The following is a 16,302-nucleotide window of genomic DNA, read 5'->3' on the forward strand; positions in this document are numbered from 1 at the left end:
CTGCAGTGGTGTTAAATCTCTCTGGCTCTCAGCATCACAGGTCAGACAGCCAGGTTGTTACTCGTGGAGGTTGAGATCCTCTCAGGGTTCAGCCTGGTCTTGTTCCGTGTCTGTTCATTCAGTCCAGAGCCATTCCAGCTGTTCAAGAGAAGAAGGAGACAGGCTCTGAGGCTTAAGCAAGCTGAGAAAACAATTTAGAAGGAAGAGGGAGGGGGAGCTGCCCAAAAAAAGAAAAGTAAAAAAAGAAGAAAACAAAACCATGTCAGTCACCAGTCCCGGAGCTGTCAGGGCTCTGAGGCAGCTGCATGCATCAAGGTTGTTACCCGAGACACCTCGCTGGCTGTGCAGAAAAGCAGGCTCCTGAGTCATCTAGGCTGCCTTCAGAGGGCACTCCACTACCCCAGAGCTTTGGCCAGGCAGAAGTCGAAGCCCTGCCCCATCCATCCACCACACTCTCAAGAGCTGCAACCAAGCCTCAAGAGAGTTCCCAGTAAGAAACACCCTTTTTTTCAGTACAGTCATTTTACTCCTGGTTTGGATGAATATGTGAAAACTTACAACCAACCAGGGTGACTCCTCAAAGGTTTAGGCTTTACACATTGCCACTTAAACAGCAACATACCACAGAGCATCCTCTTGAGAACCCTTTTCTTTCCTCCAACTTGAAATCAGTGCCAGTTACTGACAACCATTCCTTAGACTGCTCCTTATTTCACCCAAATTCATTCATTACTCTGGGTAACACCTTTGGCAGTGCCTGGAAAGATTTCAGATGGTTTAAGGTGTCATGAAGCCTTTTTATCTGCCCTAGAAGTTTTGTCAAAAGTAAAAGTTAGCCACTTCAAAAAAGCACAGATTCCCTTGAAAACTTCTCAGAGGCACTCAGGAAAATAATGAGAAATTGAGTTCTCACACACACAGGTTTTGGTTTTTTTTGTTTCTCACCCTTATCAGCAAAATGAAGAACATAAGAAATGAGAACAGATTGAAAGCTGGATAACTGACCATTTTATTAAAGACCCACAGGTACCTCCCTGCCACAACAGAGCACCAAAGATGAGAGCATTCCACAGTGACCCTGGCAGGATATAAATATCTTCTTTAACTCACAGCTATAAGTCTTTGCTATTTAACTAACTGCCTCTATTTATTTCTCCAGAATACCATCTTATAAAACCCAGGCATTTTCAGACCACTGCTTACTGTGTACTTAACACATAAATCTAATCTCCTTTTTTCATATCAGATTTTTCCTCTCAGTTTCTAGGCTCTCTTAGCTATAAAAGCTGATTGTGGTAGGTATGTCTGGAGACAACTGAGTATTTAAAAGTCCAAATACGACATTCTTCTTTTTCCTGATTAAAACATCTGGTTTTGTAATAATATACCATTAGACAAGTCTCCCAATTTATGACTGTGGTTTAAAATGAGAGAGTAGTCAGGGCTTTTTTTTTTCTCCCCCTGATCAGCTCCTATCTTATGTTTCCCAGCAAAAGGACATAAATCAGTGTAAGACACAGCCTGGAAATTTTCAGCCTCTGGAAGTTTTACTGCTGAGGTCAAAGTACCTGATACAAAAACTAAGTATCTGAGTACAAAAACAATAACAGTGTGAAAGACTTTACCAGGAGTGGCAACAGGGAGAGTTTTTTGGCCTGTTTTCCAGAAAAATTAAGACTGAAATGAGCATGCTGAGTATTCGGTATATATAAGTTGGTCAGTTCCTTTTTAATGAATGGTGTCAGTGATTTTTTAACCCACTGCATAACATCCACCAAATTTGGCTGAGGGTGCAATGTCATAAAGCTTTACCAAGTTTCATGGAGGGCTATGACTTGGCTAAAGAGGAAATATTCTAGTAACACACTCACTGAGAGAAGCCTGCAATGGGTGACCAGTGTTCCTCAGAAGAAAGACTCCATCTCACATATCCAAAGTGAAATCAGGCTTCCTCTCTGCCATCCTTCTTGGAATTTCTCATTCTTAAATTAATTTTTCATTGAACTAGATATTTAAAAGTGGAAAGTGCTTCTTGTTGCTGCTGGCTTTCTGGGAAGTCTATTACATCACACAATGTTATTACAAGTCGGTAATAAAAGCAACACTAATAAAAAGGGTGAAGAGTTGGTGTTTAATGGGAGTGTTCCAACCTGCATGTTATTTTAACTGAATGCATTAATATCAGACCTTGGATGTTTTGATTTCAAATACAGTGAAGGGGGCTTTCCAAAAGAAGCCCTATCAGTAACTGGAAGAAGTGCCTTTGTTTTATAACAAACCCACACTCCCGTTCTCTAAATGTTGCCTGTATTTCCTAGAAAATAATTCTCTAAGTTAATATTAAAAAAATAATAATAAAGTAGAACAAACAGAAGTAACCAAACAACTCCTGTTTCTCTGTTCTCCCATCAGAAGACAGTGTCTATCAGAAAAATAAAGGGGAAAGACCCTATGAACATGCTGTTATTATTTATGGTATTTATTTGGTAACATCCATCTGGCTCTTAACATCTGAATCTCCTTTTGTTTTAGGTGTTAGAAATAGCAGTGCCCAAAACAAGGTTGCTTGGCATTTTCTGGTTTAACTAGTTTAGTTAATACCAAGCTTAGCTAACACTCAGGTGATTTTTACACTGGGGACCTGATCTGTGCTGCTCATCTCTGCATGTTGCATGGACATGAGGTGGAGAGAGTCAGAGAAGGTCCTATAGCTCAGCAGTTATTCAAATGTCACTTGATACCTGGAACAAAAGAATGCAGAGACTCAGATAAACCATCAGGGAAAGCCTCTTTAACACCTGCCCAAGACATGCTTTCAGCATTGTCTATTCCTTGTGCTGATAGCAGTGACAGCCTAGTAAAACAGTAGCAGCAGAAGGATAATGCAGAAGCAGCATTGTTACACACAGGCTCCAACAAAATGACTCATGACATTTTCTGATTTTGAAGTGGCTGATTTTAGTCTCATACTGTAAATCCAGTGTGGCTCCTTGATGTGTTGTTGTTTTTTTTTTTTTAATATGTATATTCAGTTAATTTCAATCTAGAAGTTTTGGAGAAAAAAAACAACCCGAGAGAAGCATCATCTCTAAACATCTGTCAAACAGATAAAGGAGACCACTGAATTTAAAAGCATATATATTAAAATAACCTTGTGTGAAATGTGTATTTCAGTTTCTGACAGTGTTGCTATTTCGAGCGTTGCAGACTAAACTCTTGCTACTTAGCTAGATGAAACCCTCAGATTTCACTAGGAGTCTCAGCAGTACCACAGGCAGTGCTCACTGGGGTACATCCTACATCCTGTAGGGGGTACAAATAAAAGGTGGGAACCTTAGCAAATTTAAAAAAAAGAAAAATGAAAGTATTTACTGTAATAAAAACCAAGACTCTCATGGTTAGAGGAAGGAAAGCAAGTAGTCACCAAGAATGACTGTGTTGACACCTCTCTTGGAGAGCTCTCTCCATGGGGATCTTGGAAAGTGATGCTGTGGTAACCACAGAGTGTTCAGGATGCTGGTGATTTGAGGCATTGCAAGCCAAGCCAACACACTGAACTCTGGAAATCCTTCAGTAGCCCAAAGAGGACAGAGGGGAGGGTGGATAACAGAGGTGCAACGTCTCTTTGAAAAACATCACCTAGTGAGCAAGCAATCAGAGTCTGAACCAACTGTAGCTGATGAAGCATTTGAACTTGTCTGCGCAAGTAAAAGGGAATAAAATGTCATTTATGCCCAGTATGCCAAAGACTGGCAGAATTCCACCCCTCTATCACATTCTGGTACTGATATTTATTTTCTGGCACATACACTTCTCTTATCCTTGGTATTAAACATTTTCAATCCATTTATAATCCATCAATCAAGCTACTCTGAAATGTGTTAAATACATTACAGGTGCTCTTGATAACATGACCTGCAGAGCTATATTGATTCAGCCATTTACCTCAGTATATTGCTCCACTGTGATCCACCAGCTGGTATCAGGCTCTTGTTGCAGACTCAGTGAAACACAGCAATGGCTTAAAACAAGAGTTCCCAGCAGGAAAAAAAACTGGTTATAATGAGCTGAGCTGGGGCTCGTCATAAAATCCCAATAAACGGGGGAAACCCCAAGTCATTTCAGTTACTGTAGTTTCAGCAGATGAACATTCTCACTGGGTGTTTCTGTTCTCTAGCAACAATAACAGAAAAATAAATCAGCTTCCTTGTTTAATATAACATTTCATACATATGCAAAAGAGCAAGCTATAAGAAATTAATGGATTAGTTCTTGTTTGTTTGCATCTTGGGACTTTTTTCTCAATCAGCTGTGCTCTTCCTGAGCATGGGAAATTTCTTGGCCACAACTGATGGAAGGAGATGCATCCTGGTCTGTTCCAAAGTAATTAAAAGCTTACCTTTTTTTTTAAATTACAGAACAGAATATCAAAACATACTTACAGGAAACAGCCAATTCCTGACTTTGGGAAACTCAGAAATGCTGTCAACAGGTATTTTTTTTGGCTGACTCTGAACCACAACATAGCTGTTGGAAGAATTCTCCAGACAGCAGATAACCTAGATGTACTGATAAAAAAGAATCTTCTCAGCTGGTATCAGTCTTTCTGCAAGAATTATTGCTTCAGCTGAGATCTATAAACACCTCCACAAAAAAGCCCATTGACTCCATTAATGTTCCCTAGTTTTCATTCCAATTACTTCCATCCAAGCATATCCTCAGTTTAAATATGGCATGTGCTACAATATAGGGCAGTGCTGCACTCTGGCCTTCCAGAAGCAGCAAAGTCACTCTTGATACTGTTATTCTTAAAAAGTCAAACTTTTTGGAACTGTAACACTGCATTTCTGCTGCCAGAGATTTTAATTCAGTGTTAATATGCAAAACAAGACATCATAATTTTTCTGTCATTTTATTCTCTTTTTCATTGGGCTAAGTCATTCAGAACCTTGATTGAAACAAAGATTTAAGCAGATAAAGATGTGTCAGACTGATCACATTAATGATAATATGAGTTAATTTTCAATTATATTTCTTTTACAGATGCCATTTATATAAAGTTGATGTGGATAACAAAATGTTATAACTGCTTTTGATACCTAATACTACCACCTTACACAGAGTGGTAAAATAAGTGAGATAACAACCAAAAAAAAAAGAATCTGTATAAGATGTCTTTCTTTTCTGCTGCACAGTAGCTTCAAAACTAGAGTGCATTTTGAGTCAGACTGAAAAATGAGAAGAGCTGACAGAGGACTCAGTGCTCTCAGGAAAGACTTGGCTTCCATGAAAGAAACCAAAACCCTATCACAGAATTACTGTGCCCACAGGCTGGCTGAGAGAGAGAGATGAGCTTAAAAGAAAGATCTCATCATGTCTGTACTTTCAGTTATTTTGACTACAGCTTCTGGAAGAGTGGCAGAGTTACACGTTGTCATTCTCCACAGAGAAAGCTCTAGACAGAGATGTTATTATTTGAATGTAATTTGTGTTAAGCCCTTCCTCCCATACCTTGATAGAAATAGAGAAGCTCAAGGGTGAATCCTCCATGGTCCAAACAGGAGAATCACTTATCATTTCAGCTGTAAAGAAAGTGGTGGGTAATAAAGAAAGCTTGGAAGGGTAATAAAAATGGGACATTTTAAACATTCTTCATGCCCTTTCTTCACACTTCCCCAGCACTAGTTTAATTTCAAGCAAAAGTCTTCTATGCTGCTCATTTGCTTCAGTAATCACACTGTAAACCTAAATAATCCACAAAAGCATTATCTATTTTGGGCCCCACTCCCCATCCCCACCCTTTGCACTGATGAAAATTAATCCATCAGCACCAGCTTTGACTTCAGCTGTCTTCCCTCATGTCAAAATCTTTGTCTGGAGTTCTATGAAGCTCATGGTTCCCCCACCTACCCAGAAAGTGCAGTAAGGCTTCTGTAGAGCCATTAGTTACATGAAAGGACTGGTAAAAGACGAGAAGTTAAGTACATACTTGCCTTTAGCTAGCAAGCTACTAAACAGACAGTATATCCATGGAGAGAGCTAGCAAGCACCAGCCAGTATGCAGTAAATTCAAACATTTTTATTTCATAGTAATTCACCCCATGTAGAAAGTCTACTTGAAATAGTTAAGTTATAGTGAAAGAAGCAAGTTCAAGGTTTCTGTTATTTGATTTTGACTGCACAGTTATTCTTCACAGGTCTGGTACTGAGCTTAAAAGATTTTGTTTTTCAGCTACTTACCAGCCAGACTCTGAAGTGCTAGAGCAGAACATTGTCAAGGCATACATTTGCCTCAGTCTGAATTCTTGAATTCCCCTTCTCCAAGGTAACTCCTGTGTCAGGAATGTGCCTTTTGAGAAGCCAGGAAAGTCTGCCAAAAACTGATCAACCTCAAGCCTCCTAACAACCCAAACCATGCACAAGCTTGATGGTGAATGCATTTGATTTTCACTGGGGAGATCTCTAATAAATAAATTATCTCTAATAATTCTCAAGCCACTCACAGCTACCAAAGTTGCCTGTTGTAAAATAGCTTGACATAATTGAATTCCCAGATGGAGTTTCAGAAGCAAAACCAGACTTTTTCTACAGCAATGTCTCCTCAGCAGAATATGACCAGCAACTGGAACTGAGAAAATGGAAGAGTACCTTCTTTGCTTTCAAGGAAACCTTCAAAGTAAAGTTTGAGAAAGAGTGCCATACAATTCAAAGACAGAAGACAAAGACAGAATTAACAGAAGGGGCCAAAAAGCTTGGACTAGGAGAAACTCATGATCAGGACTAGAGTGGAAGGAGACCAGCTCACTAAGGAGGAAGGCAGCTGGTGAGGGAAGTTTGGACAGATTAGATACTGTAAATAACAAACTTGTTAAAGGAAATGGGCATGTGCAAAGAAATTTTAATGCTAACATTTGTTAAGTTTTGAGTAACACAGTGGGCATTTTTAAGTGTTTTTGGAAGATGCTATTCAACCATGAACAGCATCAAACCAGGAAGTCTACTCAGCCACTCAAGAATTCCAGTCTATGAACTCTTGGCGGAAGATGCTACAGAAAACTTCAGTGAAAGGTTCCCCGCAGTGGAAGCACAGGACAGAACCAAAGAGAGATGTAAAAGAAGCTTTTGCAGAGCCTTGTCATTTCACAAAAGATCTACTTTCAGGTATTTTGTACATGGGAACTGACAGGTCTTTCATAGCCAGATTCAGTTATTTCAGCATAGCATTTAAGCTGTGCAGTTCATCTGCAAGTCAAGAAACAGTTCCCAAATAAACCAGCTGTTTCAGGATTAAACACTATTCTGTCATTTACTGGAAATTACTTACAATCTTACTGCACTCCCTATATTCACCCTTTTTCTTTTTATTTTTTTTTTTTAGAAGATTACTGCAATTATGAGCATTTCACTTCATTCTAATAACAAGAATTTCTGCTCACATTTACACAAATATAAATCCAAACAAACTCTAGTGAATTTGACACAGTACCTAGATCTCTATTGCTGGAAAGGTATTACTAAGTTCAAAATAATGAGATATGCCAGAGTTTTCCTTGTTAACTGCCCTTCGTGCAAATATAAAATATTTGTTCAGTGATATGCAATTGTTAATGCTATTGTTGCAGCTGCAATGTGCTCTGTTTATATGCCTGGGAAGTGAAACAAGGAAATGGAAAAAGTACATTTTAATAAAAAATAAAAACTTTTGGGGAAAACTGGCCTGGTGGTTAAAAAAAAAAAAAGAAAAAAAAAAGAGTGGGAGTCATTAGTTCCCAGTACTCTCACAGACTTTGGGTAACTCCTTTCTTGGTACTTTGGTCCTCCTCATCTAAGAGCTGCGTGTTATAAAGCTTATCTATTAACAGGAGCAAGATAAGCTTTCTTCTGCTGACACAAACAAAACTAAGTTGGAAAATACCACTTTTGTGAGAAAAATAAATGGGAAGATTTTCAGGACAGAGTTTTTTCAAACAATGTAAAACTTCCCTCTGTAACTATAGCTCAGCATCTTGTTTTTCTCTCCCTAGTAGCGTAGTTTTCCTCTGCAAAAACCAAAAGAATACACACCAGCTAAAGCAGAAAGTCCTCATGCTTGGTTTGCCATTGCCCAGGGAACTGGTAAAATTAAGGGGTTTTTTAACTCTAAAGAGAAAGGGCAGAATTTCTCTTGTGATTTCAGATTTTATGCACTCTGAAAACAAATTCTTCTAGGCTTTGAAAACGCACGTTCCAAGAGATGAAAGCCCCCAGAACCAAAGTTGGCCAATCATTCAGAAAGCAACCTCATGCCACATGGCAGATCTGAAGGTCTTGGAGACAGTCACTCCTTGACATGCTGGTAATGGAACAGAATGAGTAGATTAGCAGTGCATTCAGTCAAGATTCTTGATATTAAGTCTCATGTAGTGACAGCAAGAAACACCTGATTCTGAGACATCACCAACACCGTCTTACAATAATCCTAGAAGAAGCAACAAGCACTGGTTGATGTCTAACACTGCTGCTGAGAAGCAGAGCCACCTTTTAAAGGTTGAGCTACACTTCTCTGTTAAAACCAATCACAAATGCATTACTTACTTTGTCTAATTTGCTTAATTAAGCAAAGTTGGATTTCCCACCTTATGAATCAGTGTTATACACATGCAATACAGTCAGAAAGGGGGATTAAACCACCAGCTTTACCATCAAAGCATTAAGCAATCATGTAAAATCATTAATCATCACTCATGTAAAAATCTGCTACAAATGGACACACACACCAGAGCCAGCCATTAAGAGAAGACAGTTGCACAGACTAAGCCAGCAAGTTCCAAGTGCTAGGAATGTTAAAACAATTAAATCCAGGACAAGTCAAGAATGCTGGGCTTCACTTTGGCAATTCCAACTTCTAGTGGCATCAAAGTGTGAGCAACACAGTATCTTCCAATTTTGCCAAATACATACATTATTCTCCCAGTGGATTCTTCCACTGTAATCACACACATCAAGCACATGGGCAAATCAGGTTTTCTGCTCTGAAAGAGTAATAAACAAAAAGTAAAGGAAACAATTCCCTATACTAGTTCAGATAAGACAGTGAACTAAGATACCGTATTTCAACATGGAAAGTGAAGTAAGTCCTCCTAATGTGGAAGTGAAACATTTTTTATTAGCAAAAGGGGCAGGTGGGATGGCTCAGATAAATAAAAAAAATAATATTTTGAGACTGACAATTGTGAGAAGCTCCACCCAAAAGGGGATGTGAGAATACAAGAGGTAGGGTATGAAGGGCGGAAAAGAACCTTTCCTGAAGATCTGCTGCTCTAGACAAGAACTGTATTGTCAGGCTTAGTCTTGCAATGGAGAGATATGAAGGGGATGAAGAAAAATGTAAAAAAAAAAGTTCTATATACAGGTAGCATTTTCAGTCTGTTTCAGCTTGTAAATGAACTAGGATCGAACAGGCAGAACCAACATACAAAGACACAAATTGAGGTTAACCTGGAGAAGCAGGTGTAGTGCCACTGACTTCTTTCACTTTTTTTCTAGTGGAGGAAGAGTCTCATAATCACATTTTCAATATTTTCACAAGTGTAAAAGACTGAATGCATTCCTAGCTACTAAGAGATGTTTTGAGTTCAACACTGGCTCCTTCCTGCATTCACCATACAGATCTCACATAAGCTAACAGTGCTTTGTCTCCTTGATTTATGAAGTGGAGCTGACTTGCTGTACTTTATTTCAGGATAAGTGAAGAAGACATTTATGACCTCTCATGTTTTGGGTTTGAAGGCATTGTTGTAAAAATTCTGAATTTGGAAGTATAACATTTGGAAGGTAGCATTTTATATTCCCTAGATTAATTTATTTCAAAACTATTATTTCCAGTACTGGTCACAGTAATGTGACCAATTCACTTTACCCTATAGACACACAGTCCAAAGCTAAACTGGTCAGTCACGTCTTTCATTTTCCACTCTAAGATTTACATTATGATTCAATAAACTTGCAATATTCCTTTCCTGGCTTAACAAGAAATATATTCATACATTTGATTTAATAAATAATCTATTTGTTATATAACTATTTGTGAATGCCAAAAAGCTGAAAATATCACTGGTGTAAACCAAATTCCTTCTATCAAGTTAGCTCCCAGAAATAAATTTAAGGCAGGATTCATGTTTTAGACTTACACGTGTTTTTTATTGCTTTTAGATAAGAAAAGGAGGTGCAGTCTATAGCATTAATACAATATTATTAATAAGCCAAATATACTTGGGTTTGATACAATTTAAAAATTGCAACATGTTTTTTTGTTTTATCTCCAAAAAACTTGGGAAAGGAGAGACAAGCATAATTTGCAAACATTTTAAGGTACTACAGCTTTCTGATTAATAAAATCTCATTTTAATTTAATGTCCTACCCTGTAGCTACAGACATTGCACTGAAAATAAACTGGATTTTTTTTTAAACTAAATTACTGAGTAACTCAGTTTAAGGCACTAGCAAATATGTGTCATGTTTCAAACACCTGGAAATGAACACATCTGTATGTATTCCACTGAACCAGGCCAGTCACAGGCCAACTCCTTACCCTGCCATTCAGAGTTTACATGACACTTCTCATTTATTTAGTTGAGGTGACAGATGAACTCTGCTGCTATGGCTGTCCTAGTGGTAACAGTACTAGTTAGTCATCCTGCACACATCACTTTATCCAGCCCCAGGTGGGAAAGCTCATGAATCTGCTTAGAAGTAGCTGCAAAAGGCAAAAAAAAAAAAAGTGAAAAATCATAATTGAATGTAGAAACTCTCATATATGTGTATTGGTTGCTCACATAAGTGCATGATTATGAAAAGTAGGAAAAATCTGTTAAGATTTATTTTTATCCAGAGTTGTTTCCACATCCTGTACCCATCCCTTCCCCAGGGTAATCAAGTCAGTGGTTGACACATCTGAGGCAACTGGATTTCAGTTTCTCTGAAGCATCCAGCTTTGTTCTGCTCCCTCTGTTGAGAAGAACTGCTAAGTCTGAAGTGTGTCTAGTAGGTCAGCTTCAGAAGCTGGTCAGTCCTGGCTTCTCCTGACACTCTGGACACCTGAGTTCTGGAATCCAAATGAAAAGGATATTAATCAAAGAATGCCAAAACGACTTTTCCCTTTTTGATGAAGACTGGTCAGGAGATAGTTTTCCAGGCATTTTTGTTTACTCAATCATGAATGATTTGCATACCCTTTGGAGAGACAGGATTGGAATTCCCATTTGTGCAATTCACAGCATTTCCAGGGGTTCTTACCAGGCAAGGACGGTGAGGCTTCTTTTCCAGTGAAGATCGCAGATCCAGACTGCTGAGCATGGGGCTGCTGGACGTGATGGTGTTTTCCCAGCCAGCCAGGCAATGCTGTGAAAAGAGATGGGAATGCTGCATTAGAGTGCTTTACCCTTTTCATTTACTGGGGCCCATTAGTTCTACACAATACCTTCTGCACAGGGAGGTTTTAGCAGGTAATTCACTAATTTTTGAGGAGTTTTATATGACTAACAGGAAGGAGAACTCTCTAATGAAGCAAAACTGCATTACTGACTGTCCCCTCTTCCACCTTACACTGGCTAATTATTCCTAATCTTTTGCTTTGTGAACTCAAGCACCCGACCTCTCTGAACCTGCCTTAACTGACTCATCCAGTTCCCTAAACCTCAAAACCAGGCTTTTTCCTACCTCTTTCCTGGAAATCTCTGGGCCAGGGCCCAGGGCTTAGTAATATTGTCTGCTGCATTGCCTAGGGGCTAGAATACAAACTCCACAAAACTAGTTCTAAATTCAACCTTGCCACTGTTGACTTTGCCTGGCCCTCTACACTGTGAATACTTTACAGAAGTTTGTCATTCAGACTCCCTAACACCTGTGGAAAGAAACATAGGCACTTGTAGGCACCATTTATTGTGTTGAAAGGTCAATGCCTGAAACAAGTCAGCTGAATCGTGCTCCAGAATTATATGGCACATTCCTTTTCTCAATGTAAAGCATCTGGAGATAACATGATGTATTTTATGCCAGTTTAAACAAAGATGTGAACCAGCCTACACACACACCAACGGCTTTTCTTGCTATCTCAGTAAGGCAGATCAGAAATGTTCGTGGAAACCCAGCCAGGGGGGTAAGTCCCAGATCCTCCTCCCTTGCTGTGCAGGAACAATGCCCAGCCTGGACTGTGCCACCAGTATCAGCAAGAAGACAGCAACTTACCAAAGGCAATGCCAGATTGTCTGCTGGTTCAAAGCTCCTCCTGCGATGGGCTCTGTATTTGTAGGCAGGCTTAAGTGTAGACCTGGGAATGCTGACCCTGCAATCACACAAGGGAAGTCACTGTCTACACCTTCCACATGGCAGGACAAATCTGCATGCCTTTCCAACTCATAAGCCATGAGTCTAATCCCAAACTGAACCAAGCAAAACAGTTTTGGATCGGGGCACTAGACACTTTACATGTACATTCAGACTCAGGACCAAATTCAGACAAAACATGCACTTCTCACTGTTTCTGCTTATAGAAAAGATCAGTAGGGATTTTTCAGCAAGAGATCTCTCTGTCTGGAGGACAGCAACCTCCTGCAGAGCTGTTCTGATGCTGTTTTGTTCCTCACTTTTTCCTCTGCATTTCTTCCCCAAATTCTACATATCACAAAGCAGCAATTCTTATCTACCTGACATAGACTGGCTCTTCCAGTGTTTCCAAGGGCTGGTGAGTACGTGGGATCTTACACACCGGGCAGGCCGATGCCGAGTCCGTAGGGACAGTGAAGAGGCGGCGGTTTAATCGGTAACAATAAACACCTGCCACAGAGTAATGAAACATCATGGTATTTCTAGTTGGTCAGAAGGTTCCTCAAAGCAGTCAGCAAAGTTATGTTTCTACCACACTGCCACACATGCATTCTACAGAAAGAGCTGCTTTTCCTGAAGTATGTTTTACATTTCCTGTCCCCAGGTAAGTTCCTAAAAAGCAAAACCAAAACTTCAGCCTCATTAAAAAGAGAATGTTAGCCAATTACAAGAAACCTTGACAAAGATGACACTGATTGAGAGAGGACTTCCAGAAGACTCAAGAATCTTGGGAGCAAGAAGTTTGATCTGGTTTAGAAGCTACAGCTAAAAATAACACATTCTTCTTTGTCTCACATGATTGTGCAGCTCTCTTGGAACAAGAGGCAAAGACTGCTCAGTTGTTTGTTCACTGAAATTAATTAGGAAGAAATCTGGTCTTACACTTATGGGAACCAGGTATCCGGGCTGGTTCTTTTTCAGGAACTATGTTATCCAGATCACTGGGTCTAAAGGAACATACAAACAAACCAGTTAGTGACAGGGGGGCAGGCCCTCTGAACAGCACCACCTTTTCCAAGTATCTATTTCTGACTGGGAGGTAAATAAAGGCCTGCAAAGCCACCCTCACAATTTCCCACTCCCATCAGACTACACTTTGCATTACTCTAAAGGGATACATTGCTGCTTCCCCCATGCCCACTTACTCCAGGTGCTGCTCATGAATACATGCTTCTTTGTTGGCCTGTCGGAACGCATGAAGCTCAGCAAAGTATTGATCAGACTTTTCTGCTACCAAAGAGTTTGTATCTAGGAGCCCTGAGAACACCAAGAAAAGAGAACAATTCAAGGATTTACTGAATTTGGGAAGGCACCAAAGGAAGCCTAATGCAAAACAGTCAAAACAATCAAAGGTCTAAAAGCACACCACCATGTCAAGCCAGACATTTACCACGTGTTTGGGGCCCTCATTGCATTCAATAATTTCAGTTACTTGGTATCCCCTCTGAGAGCTTTGCTTCAGGGTTAGGATTCACCTGCAATCCAGTCATAGCCCAAGAAAGGACACACAGACGAGGTGCTCCTAGGTATGGGATACTCTTCAGAGTCAGACTGGAAAGCCACAGGATCAGCTTCCTTCAGGAAAGAAAACAGTCCATAAAGACTTGCTACACTTCTACCAGGATATGCAAAAGCACAGCTTAGGTGATAACTGACAGGTGCTCAAATGGGACAGTTGTGGCTTAGTTTGAGGCTGGATTCTATCTATGCCTACCAATAGTTTGCTCCCCAGCCCTTTGTCTTTGCAATTTGTAAAGGAGAAGCAGGAGGCAGAGGACTCGCCTAGGCTAAGGCAGTATTCTTCAGGGCTTTAAACAAAATGCTGACTTGCCTGCACCACACATCCCAAAACACCACGCCACCCATGCTGCCCCAGAGGATGATAATGGCAATACAAGGAAACAAGCTGTGCAGGAGAAGCACTGCAACAGGATATTCCTCAAGTACATAAATCACACGCAGACGACGAGGAGCCTTGGAGCAAAGTGCCACACCTCTCGTCTTTGGTTCAAGGGCTAAGGAAAGCAGGGCTGGAACAGGCTGCCAACAGAACCTGGCTGCTAAGGCTGACCCCAACTTCCAACTTATACACTAGGAGCAGGGCAAGTAATGTTCTCCTGACTCTTTCTCCCCATCCTTATGAAAATGGGCAAAGCTTTGCTTTCAGCATTTACCTTCAACTCTTTGGACTGAGATGTCAGCAAGACTGATTTACGGTTGATGGGCTTTCTAGTGACCACGTGCTCCCTGCCAGTCTCTTCACTTTGTATCCTGCTCGGTGATGGGTCCAGGTGCCCCTCAAGCTGTTTTTTTTCATGAAAACCATGTAGCACAGTGGGCTGTTTTCTGTTCTCTCCATGTCCCAGAAGGAAAGATTCTTTCTCCAGACTTCCTTGAGCATGGCCATCCTTATCCACTCCAGAGGTTTCTCCGCCGCATGTAATGATTGCAGACACTGGCACAAAATTCTTCTCTTTCCCAGGAAAGCTGGAATCCAAACGTACTGCTTCCTGTATCTTCACTTTTTGTTTCTGCACCCCTCTGTCTTTGCTGCTGTGTTTAAGAGATGAACAGAGGGCTGCTCTGGCTGCATAAGCCCCAGGTTCCACAGACACCAACATTGCAGGGTCAGCTGTAGATTTAACAATATCAACCTGTTTTTCACTCTGTAAGGACAGAGACACACACCATCATTCAGACTACAAATACCTTTCATTAGGGCATTTTACTCAGTAAGAGAAAATCAACCTGTTAATCTACTCTACTCACCCCTTCAAATTCCTGCAGGGGAAAAAACCAAAATCCTTATATTATTAGAGACATTATTGTTTGGAAAACATAAGAGAGGGATCCACTTCTAGCTAAAAGCAGCTTTTCCCAGTCTGAGAAAGTGCTAAACTTTCAGCCTTTGTCCTTAGAAGAAATAAAAGGTTCATCCCTATCTTAGATTAAGAAACCTACATTTCTTAGGCAGGAACTGATCTCTGAATCATTTGCAAAGACAAAATACTGGAGAGACCACACGATAAACAGTAAAAAAAAAATCTAGCTACTTTTCTAACAATGTCTATCTGCATTCCACTTTCTTCCAGCTCCTCCATGTCCATATAACTCCTTCACCACACTACTACACAGGCACACCTGCTGCCTAAGGCCCCTTTTTTTCCCAGCACTTTTAGCACAGACACGACACATACCCCTCTCTTGGGCAAGGGGGCAGATCTGTAAGTAGCTGCTCTATAATGGAGAGATGCTGGAATGAGAAGTTTGCTGGGAAGTCTTCTTCTGATCTCTTCCTGCTTTGTTCTGAGCCTTTGTAGAAGGTCCTGGTTGGCCTGACGCAGCCTCTTCAGGTGCTCTAACTCCATCCTATGAAAACATTTTCCTGTGAAGTCAGAGGAAAGGTGAGCTAGATAAATGGAAGCATTAAGAAGCAGACCCAAGAGATGCATAAAACCCACTTACAACTCTACGAACATTAGGAGTGTTGATCATAGCTCCTGAGAAATCAGCCAATCTCAAAACTCTTACCATAAAGAACTACCACCACTGCATACTTCTCTCCCTTCAGATGTACTCTCAGATATTTTGCACCCAGAAACTTGTAGTTGACTGAACAGACAAGATACTCTTGAAGAGGAAACAGCAAACATGAAAGAAGTCACATTAAAAAACAAAATAAGAGCCATTTTATATTTAGGATAACTTTATGCAATTCTGCTTTAATGTTCTTTTTAAGCATCAGTATTTATATTGTGATAGTAACAGCATGCTCATAAGTTCAAAATATGAATAATGAACAGTCAAAAGAAGTATTAAACCAAAATGTTCTCCATGTTTCCCAAGCAGAATGACTCCAAAAGGCTCAAGAGCCCTCAAGACCAGGGCTCAGTCAGTTCCAGTCCCACACACTAAGGGTTAATGCCCTTTTATTAGAT

At 40.2% G+C, this 16,302-nt stretch overlaps 1 protein-coding gene across 1 annotated transcript; it reads right to left on the reverse strand.

Moving 5' to 3' along the window:
- Positions 1-10,912: 10,912 nt before the first annotated feature.
- Positions 10,913-15,732, reverse strand: MIIP (migration and invasion inhibitory protein). The gene is given in 9 exon segments (XM_010005235.1): positions 10,913-11,077; positions 11,276-11,380; positions 12,227-12,323; positions 12,685-12,814; positions 13,247-13,311; positions 13,510-13,621; positions 13,840-13,939; positions 14,539-15,030; positions 15,562-15,732. Coding segments are annotated over 9 exon segments (1,437 nt in total).
- Between the last annotated feature and the right edge of the window lie 570 nt (positions 15,733-16,302).

This window comes from Chaetura pelagica, unplaced genomic scaffold (genome assembly GCF_000747805.2).
Source record: "Chaetura pelagica isolate M959 unplaced genomic scaffold, ChaPel_1.0 scaffold159, whole genome shotgun sequence".
NCBI classification, from domain to species: domain Eukaryota; kingdom Metazoa; phylum Chordata; class Aves; order Apodiformes; family Apodidae; genus Chaetura; species Chaetura pelagica.